Source organism: Leucopleurus acutus, assembly GCF_964270905.1.
Source record: "Leucopleurus acutus genome assembly, chromosome: 19".
NCBI lineage: Eukaryota > Metazoa > Chordata > Mammalia > Artiodactyla > Delphinidae > Leucopleurus > Leucopleurus acutus.
In genome coordinates, this window is record NC_139161.1 from 17,711,158 (window position 1) to 17,720,507 (window position 9,350).

General features: G+C 52.9%; 1 protein-coding gene across 1 annotated transcript; it reads right to left on the minus strand.

Moving 5' to 3' along the window:
• Positions 1 to 4,694: 4,694 nt before the first annotated feature.
• Positions 4,695 to 6,467, minus strand: FZD2 (frizzled class receptor 2; the record flags this gene model as incomplete). Its single annotated transcript, XM_082861391.1, has 1 exon — positions 4,695 to 6,467. The coding sequence occupies one exon, from the start codon at positions 6,465 to 6,467 to the stop codon at positions 4,770 to 4,772; it is 1,698 nt and encodes a 565-aa protein (XP_082717517.1). The 3' UTR covers positions 4,695 to 4,769.
• Between the last annotated feature and the right edge of the window lie 2,883 nt (positions 6,468 to 9,350).

The following is a 9,350-nucleotide window of genomic DNA, read 5'->3' on the forward strand; positions in this document are numbered from 1 at the left end:
GACTGCATGAGGAATAAGGAGGGGTCCGGGGCTACAGGCAGTCCTCTGTAAACCCAACCAATGGTCTCTGAGCTTGTTCCATGTCCCAGGTCCTATCTTGTCCTTTCTCGGCTGCTTTCACCTTGGCCCTTCCAGGCCTCAAATCCTAGGGCCTTCCCAGCTGGCTGGGAAGAGCCGCAAGCCTGCAGTGGAAGGAAAGGCAGCTGGGGAGGCGCTCTCAGGCTATGAGACTGGGGATGGGGCAGAGCAGGGGGAGGGAGAGGCGCAGGGGCAGGGAGAGGCACAGGGGAAGCCAGCTGTGACAGCCCTAGCCCTAATTAGCCAGCTTCAAAGCCGGCCAGCGAGAGAGCCCGCCTGCGTGTGTGCCCTGCTCACTCAGGCGGGTAAGACATTTCTGTCCTAATCAGAGGAGAGAAAGGGAGAAAAACACTGCCCACCACCACCCCGGGGATCCTCTAGATTGTGAGCTGGTACCCCGAGTCAGGGAGAAAAAGTAGGAGCACAGGAAATCATTCTGCTTTGTTAAAACTACCAGTAACAGTAAGTCCAAAAGTCCTCAAGAAATGTACATTCTTTGATCCAGTGATTCTATTTTTAGGAATTTATCCTGAGTAATTGGAAGAGTGCTACAATTTATTGAGCTTCTACTATGTGTTGGTTCTGTACATGCATCATCTGATCTAATCTTCACAACAACCTTGCAGACAGGTACTATCACCTTTTACAGATGAGGACTGAGGCTCAGAGGTTAGATGTCCCCAGAGACCCACAGCTGCACTGTGTCACGCCCATGCCTGTAACTCCCCACACGTGGTCTATCTCTTTCTTCTTTTTTCCCTCGACTATGAAAGTATTAACATTCATTCTACTCTGCTGCGTCTTGATACCTGCAAGAGAGACAGGATCTAGTGAATAACCTAGTCTGAGGGTGTTCCTGGTTTTGTAGATCTGATGGTTTTCCCTCCTGACCCTCCTTCCCACAGCAGAGGGAATTACAGGCTGGGGGATACTGGAGTCTGAGAAGGTAAGGGTTGCCCCATGGAGAAGTAGAGCTACCCAGTGATGAAGACTAGATAATGTCTAAACCAGGGACTGAAAAACCAGTTCGGGGATGGTGTGGGGGAGGGGTGTGCAGCTAGACAGTGCATAACCCCCCTAACGTTACATACAAAATTGTGTTCCGGGGTCTGGCCATTTTTTCCCAGGAGGATGTCCAAAGATATTTCAGGTTCTCAGAGGAGTCAGTGGCCCCAGAAGTTTAAGATGCATTTTGAGGTGAGGAGACTATGTCTGAAGAAGGAAGGGACCTACTACAGTGAGCAGTGGGATTATCAAAGGGATGATGCCTCAGAAATGGCAGGAGCTTGGGCTCTGCTCCCCCAAACATGTGCCCCACAGCACCCTGGGACAGCATATCCCCACTTCCAGAATCTAGCCCAGATCAGGGATCCCAACACCCTCTTGGAGAGCTTTCTGGAAAGATCTGGAAGTCCAGGTCCCACTGATCCTCACTCTTTGGGGATGTCCAGAAGAATTTTGCCTTAGAAAACCTTAGTGTTCTTTTCTGGGGCACTTCAAAGGACAGACAGTTTGTCAGCAGTGGAAGCATCTTCGGGAGGGGCATCTGGGGTGGGGGAGGAAAAGCAAATGTCTGATCCATGAGGCAGGGGAGTCTGGAGGAGAGATGCCCTGCTCCTAGAGACCAAGCACTGCTGCTCCTTTGTGGGAGGGGGTATGATTGGGAGGGCAGGTAGAAAGCAGCTGTGGCCTAACACCTGCCCCAGGCCTGGGGGCCTCAGTAGAAGGGCTTTCTTACTGGGCCCTTGACCCTTCACCAGACAAAGCCTCCATCTTCCAGACGGAGGGACCAACCCACTTAGAAGGGGTAAACCGTGTCCTATCTAAAGGGCGACCTAGAAATCTGTGAAAGTACACCTCCAAGCCCATGTGTTTAACTGGGTTTTCCCAACAAGGGAGCAGAGACAGACCCCTCTCCAGGGGTGGCAGTGAGCTCAAGTGTTTCACTTACGGGTCTCCGCTCCGGGGCACTTTGTCCCCTAAATCCTCTACACCCTCCGTCTAAGAGTTGTTTCATTAGAGCAATGAGAGCAGCCAGAAAGTTCCCCATACTTTCTGTAAGGTAATTCAGCCCTTTAGAGAAGGGAAGGGCATCTAGAAGATGTATCCTTTCCTAGAGAGGCAATTATCTCATTGTCTGTCCTCTCCCCAGCCACAGAACCTATTTTTTCAGTGTTCTCAGGCCCTTTTCCCCTCCGTTGGCGACTCTGAGGGAGGAGGGTTGAGAAGGATCTTTACCAAAATTCCCTCCCTCCCACCCCACTCCGGGAAGAAAAAGGTATTGTTGCTAGTCTACCATCTCCTCCTGCCATCAGCATGACGGTCCACTGACAAAATGTACCCAGAGCACACAGAACTGGGATCTGGGGGCCGAGAGGCAGGGGAGGCGCTTCCCAAATCTTCAGCAGAGACAAGCACTCCTCTTCCCACTGGGCTCCATCCCAGCCACTGGAAACCTCCCCCCACCTCCCCAACCCCCCTTTCGCAAGCTTTGGCCATTCTTTCCAGGAAAGACGCTCACAATTTGTTTGTAATTTAACTCTTTCCTGCAGCCCTTGTGGGGTTCCTTTAGAATCTTGCAACAAATGGAGCTACAGGGCGGTGCCACCTCCCTGGCCTGCTTCTTTGATAGTTGAGGGAATCTCCTGTTGGGCCTTCACACACACCATCATTTGAGAAAAGGCTAGTTTTAACTTATAATGTTGGCCACTGGTACCAATCATCTGGGGGAGGGTTATACATTTGGGGAAGGGGACTCTGCTGAAATCCCCAGGCCTCATTCAATTCCCAGCAAAGCCCCACATACGTGTTCAATTACCACCAAACATTTCCAGATCCCCTCCCCCAACACAAACTAACACACGCAAACACTTCGAAGTAGGGGTTCTAACTTACTTTCTCCCTTATCCCAAAGCCTGCTAACAAAGGGTGTTAAGGCACCATTTTCCCTACCACGGTTTGGCTAAAAAAGCAAGATCGGGGCAGGGAACCTCTTCTCCACCCCACCCCCAACCAACTAGGTCAGGGGAGATGGAAGGAGGAGGTGTTTGGTTTGGTTAAACTAATAAAATGTTACAACCCTGTTAAATACAATTAAAAAGCTAGCTCTCTAGAAGATAATTAAATGCACTTTATTGTGATGATTATTAGCTTTAATTTGCACTATTATCAAGAAACAGGAGATGCTGAAAAGTTGAGTTATGGGGCAAACTTGTTTCACCCCATCCCTTGGTCTTCAAATTGATCCATGGTAATTAAAATTCTAAAATACTCCAAATAGTTGAGGGAAATGATGTGTATTGGAAACTGCAATTCTCATACCAGCGTGAAAGATAACTTTAAGAGAAGTCTTGACTTTTATTTGTGGGAGTTAGGGGGAAGATAAGAAACATGTTATAAACATTCTATCAATCTTGTGATATAGAATGTCATGTGAACACTCAACCCCACCCCCACAGTCACAAAGAGCCTGCCCAGAGCCTTCCAAAGGCAAAGCAAAGATACTCACGTTTTTTCCCCCCTTCCCCCTTCTGGACAAGTTTGAAAAGAAACCAGTCTTTTGTCAAAGGAAAACTAAAAATCCCACCAGCCCATCCATCCGTTCCCTCCCTCCAACCAAACCCATTTTATTGCCTTTTGAAAAACGAAAACGAAAAACCTCGACAACAACAAAACCCCACACACAGCGCACAAAACACCCCACAAACTGCTAACCTGAATGCCAGAGGAGATAGTCAGTTGGGGGTGGGGGGGGAGCAGGTGAGGAGCAGACAGCAGGGGAAAGGAGAGAGATGCAAGGTGATCTCCAAATCCCAGCATCTGCGAGCTGATGCTCCCCCTAAAAATGGAGGCGGTCAGGATCGGTACTCAACGTAGTGGGGTGGGGAGGTTGGGTTGTTTCAAAACACACATCGCAAAACACTTTCTGCCCCCTCCAAGTGCTCGGGGCAGCGCGTTGAAAAGAAGAGTCAGAGAAGAAAGATCTTCCTGCCAGCAGGGGGGTGGGCCCGGAGGGTAGGGGTGGAGGCCATTCCTCACACGATCTCCGCCCTCTCCCCACCCTTTGGTTCGGGTTTTTTTTTTTTTTTTCCACGTCTTCATCTCCTTTGGGAAGTTTCCAAAGATCGGGTGAAGGAGACAGGACAAGTGAGAAAGGGGGAAAGGGAAATCAAAACGAATCCAAGTCTTGATCAAAAGTAACCAACTGCTTCCACAGACCCAGCGTCAGTGAGAAGGCTCACAAATTTGGCTTTAGAACCTGAATGTAACTCCCAACTACTTATAGCCTCTTCCAGCAGGCCCAGCCCTGTCAAATCACCAAAATACTCAAACCGAAGTAGGGGGTGGTGTTTGAAAGGGGACTGAAGAAAGGAGAACCCCCCCAACTCCCCCTCTTCCCCATTCCTCAGGCCTGGCGCCCCTCACTGCTCCCCCCTCCCCTTTTTTTCCTTTTTTCTTTTAAATAGAAAATATATAATTAAATTTACAAAAACTATTTACAGTTTTAATTACAAACCTGGTGGGGGTGTTGGGCAGAGTTCTCTTTAAAAAGCGACCTAAAAAAGAAATGGTTTCGACTGTTCTTTATTTAAAAAAATAAAATAAGGAGTCTGTAGGAGCGCCCCCCCCCCTCCCTGGGGGCGGAGCACGAGGTGCCGGCCCGGCTGGGGACGCGGCGCCGGAGCTCCGGCTCACACGGTGGTCTCGCCGTGCCGGCTGTTGGTGAGACGCGTGTAGAACTTCCTCCACGAGTGCAGCGTCTTGCCGGACCAGATCCAGAAGCCCGACGTGATGCCCACGATGAGCGTCATGAGGTATTTGATCATGTAGACGGTGAAGTCGGGTGACATGCGCGGCGTGTAGTGCGCCGGGCACGGGATGGCCAGGCTCTTGCAGTGCTGGCTCACCCACGAGCGCTCCCAGTGCTCTCGGAAGGCCTGCTCGTAGAAATAGCAGGCGATGACGATGGTGGCGGGCACCGTGTACAGCACCGAGAAGACGCCGATGCGCACCATGAGCCGCTCCAGCTTCTCCGTCTTGGTGCCGTCGTGCTTCATGATGGTACGGATGCGGAAGAGTGACACGAAACCGGCCAGGAGGAAGGACGTGCCTATGAACAGGTACACGAAGAGCGGCGCCAGCACGAAGCCCCGCAGCGGGTCCAGGCTGTTGAGGCCCACGAAGCACACGCCGCTCAGCAGGTCGCCGTCAATCTGGCCCATGGCCAGGATTGTGATGGTCTTGACGGCGGGCACGGCCCACGCGGCCAGGTGGAAGTACTGCGAGTTGGCCTCGATGGCCTCGTGGCCCCACTTCATGCCCGCCGCCAGGAACCAGGTGAGCGACAGGATGACCCACCAGATGGAACTGGCCATGCTGAAGAAGTAGAGCATCATGAAGAGGATGGTGCAGCCCTCCTTCTTGGTGCCCTGCACCACCGTACGGTAGCCGTCCTCGGAGAAGCGCTCGTTACACACCACGCGCTCCTGGAGCACGAAGCCCGCGATGTAGGCCACCGACACCATAGTGTAGCAGCCTGACAGAAAGATGATGGGCCGCTCCGGGTAGCGGAAGCGCTGCATGTCCACCAGGTACGTGGTGACGGTGAAAAAGGTGGAGGCGCAGCACAACACGGACCAGGTGAGGATCCAGAGTCGCGCAAAGCGCGTCTCTTCCTGGGAGAAGAACATGGAGCCGTCGGGCCGCGCCGGCTCGCACGGAGCCGCGCAGTCGCGTTCGCCCAGAAACTTGTAACTGAGATAGGACGGCACCTTGAGGACGCGCGGACAGTGGAACGGGTGCTCCAGCGTGGCATAGCGCGGGGGCGAGCCGCCGCCACCCGGGCCGCCCGGGGTGCCCCCCGCACCCGGCTGCAGGCCCGGCGGCGGCGCGGTGGTGAGCAACGCGGGCGCGCCGTCCTCCGAGTGGTTCTGGCCCACGCAGATCTGCTCCGCGCCGTGGCGGGGGAAGTGCTCGCAGCGAAGGCGCTCCGGCCACTGGAAGCCGAACTTGTTCATGAGCGCCTCGCAGCCCTGGCGCGCGCGCTCGCAGATCGAGCGGCACGGCGGGATGGCCTGCTCCAGCACAGTGCACACGGGTGCATACATGGAGCAAAGGAAGAAGCGCAGTTCGGGCGAGCACTGCACCTTCACCAATGGGTAGAACTGGTGCACCTCCAGTCCTGCGTCCTCCTGGTTCGTATGGCCCAGAAGGTTGGGCATGATGGTCTGGTTGTAGGCGATGTCCGTGCACAACGGGATGGAGATGGGCTGGCAGAAGCCGTGGTCCGGGATGGAGATGCCCTTCTCCCCGTGGAACTGGGCTGGCCCCGCAGCGGGCAGCAGCAGCAGCGGAAGCAGCAGGCGGGGCAGGGCGCTGCGGGGCCGCATGCTGGCCGCCGCCCCCCACCCGGCTCCCGGACGCCCCCCCGCCCCCGCCCCCAGCCCCGAGACCGCGCGCCTTCCCCGCCGCCGCCTCGCCGCGGCCGCCGCCTCCCGCGTCTCTTTGCAAACTTTGCTCGCGGCTGCCGAGTTGGGGAGGCCGGGCGGGGGAGGGGGGCGGCGCACCCGCCCGCTGGCTCGCCGAGGTCGGACTGAGCCGCCGGAGACACCGCGCGCTGCTTGCCCCCTCTCCTCCTCGTCCTCCTCCTCTCGCCTCTCCCCTCCCTTCTCCGCCCAGCGACTCCTTTGTGCCTTCCTCCAGCCCTCACCTCGTCCTCTCCGATCCCAATTAGTCGGTTTCAAGGGGGCCCCCGCCGGCGGCCCCGCCCTCTCTTCAGCCCCCCAAAAAAGGGATCCTTGAAACCGCCCCGTCGAGCTCTAAGCACCATCCCAAAATGTTCTCTCGGCCAATGAGATTTAAACCCGAGGATCAGCCCCGAGGGCTGGATTGGTCAACCACAACATAATGAGATCAGAAACCAGATGCCAACAAAACTTTCCCCCCCCCGCCTTTTGCTTTTTAAAGAGACAAGCTATTATTATATTAAGGGCCCTTTGCCCAGCACGGGATTTCTCTGGAGTCGCGGCGGCGAGATCCGGAGACACACGTTCCCCGAACTGCGGCGGACCCGAGTCACTCAGCCCTGGATCACTCTTCTTCCGGGGGGCCACGGATCTCTCCGGGATAGGGCCTCTTTAAATCCTTGCCTCCGCCCCTGCTCCTCGAACCCCACCTATTCCAGTCCAATTTTTCAGATCAAGTAAAAAAAGTGTTAAGTTTGAGAAAAAATTGTTTAAGGGAGAGACTTTTTAAAAACTATCAGTTTACAAAGACTTTTCTCTCAGCCCCTTCCCATGGAATCTAGACAAAATTTCCTGTCGCCCTATATGTAGACCCCTAGGAGTTTGCCTCGCTCCTCCCCCTGCATACACCCTTAAATAACCCTCTGAAAAACGAGAGCCTGTCTCTTTAAGAGGCTCTTAAAGGGGCCTGGACTCCGGGGCGTAATTGCCCCGTAGCGAGCACAAAGGAGCCCATTATGGTTCTTTGTGTTCGGTGGCACCTCAAAGTGAGAAAACTCAGGAACTCAGAGGCCCTGAGCTGGAGGGTCGGGGCGGGGGTGGGAGGGGGTGAGGTGAAGGAGAATGGCCTAGAGCTGCGGCTTCTCCCTCCCCTTTCTTCCGAGGCAAATCTTAATTATGCAAAGTAAAGTTTAGTTGCCATAACGAGGAGGTCTTAATCGGAGGTTAATGGTGGGGAGTGGGGGATGACGAGCAGTTTTGAGCTGAAGAGATGACTCTTTTAGGACGTTTGGGGGAATTTTCCTCCTCTCTCTCCACCTCTGCCCCCGCCCCCTAAAAGCTTCCAGATTTGGTCTCCTAGGAGAGAGGGGAGTTTTACCCAAATCTTAAGTGATTCCACACCAGAAACGGGTGGTGTGTGTGGCGAGGGAGGAGGCGGGGGGGGGGGGGCGGGGGGGTTGTGTAGTTTAACCCCCCCCCACACACACACATCCACACTTACCTGGCTGGGGGTGGATGGCGGTGGCCAGCAGGGTTCCGGCTAGCTTAGAAAGGTTTTCTTCTGTTTTCTGCCTTCTTGGATTTTAAGTTTGAGAGGGGGTTCTGGGGAGGAGAGGGGGAATTCGCATGTAAATCTCCTGAGCCTGGTACTGGATGGTGGATCAAATATTTTTATTGTCTCTCAGAGGGAAGGGGGGACACGTAAAAAGAAGAAAGAAAATTGAGTTTAGAAAACCCCTTTCCTTCTCTGTATGGGCCAAATCCTCCCAGCCTGGCGAGCTGTTTCCTGATCCAATCTAGAAAAGGACTGCTTTAAAAACAAAACCAAAAAACAAACAACAACAAAAAGAGAAACCTAAGAGAAAAAAAGAAGAAGAGAATAGGAAGAAGGAAAGAAAATTCTAAGTCATAGCTAAAAACAATGGATCCAGGTTTGATAGGATTCAATTTTTTTTTTTTCTTGATTGAATAAAATACAGATTTTCAAGTTCTTTACAACATGAAAATTCTCCTTATCACTTCCTGGACAGGTCGACTTTTCACTACTTTAGGCAGAAAGATTCCCTTCAAAATCAGGGGGCTATGCCTTAGCTCTCCATTTTATTTCCATTCCACCCACAAGTCCACCTTCACCCCAGAGCAGTCTAGGGATGGGAAAATTGTGCTGTCCTGCTCTGTGGGATCCAAACTAAGCCCAAGGTGCTGCTCCTTCAAATCTCCCCTCCTACTCTACCTCCAGGACATCTCTAGAGCTGGTACCAAGCCTCTGAGCTGAGCGGTGAAAACAAAAAATGAGTAAGACAGGTTCCTCCACTCTACTTAGGAAGCTCTCACAGTCCGATAGGAAATTGAGAGTAAATCTCCAATAGAAATGCAGCATCTTCAATTTCCTTCCATGACAAACCTGTTTTCCTACCCTTGGGCCAGGCTTGAGTGACAAGTGACAGCTATCCATTCCCCAGCCACCCCCAAGGCAAAGGGGGAGCTGAAGCTGGAAAAAAGAAATAAAAGATATCCTTTCATTCACTCAGTCAAGCTTTCATTCTGCAACGCATTTTTATTGAGTCTTCTGATTTTAGCCCACTGTGGTAGGTGCTGTGGGCAAGACAGAGAAAAGTGGCAGCATCCCTGCCCTTTACGAGTTGACGGTATCCCAGAAGAAAAGTGATTCTATGAAGAGCTTACATTTATCTGGCATTTTTACCTGAAATGGATACCTAGTAATTGTAATTACTAAGGTTTATCGAGCACTTACTAAGCACTGCGCATACATTATGTGTATGCCTACAAAGTAGGTATTGCATTGTG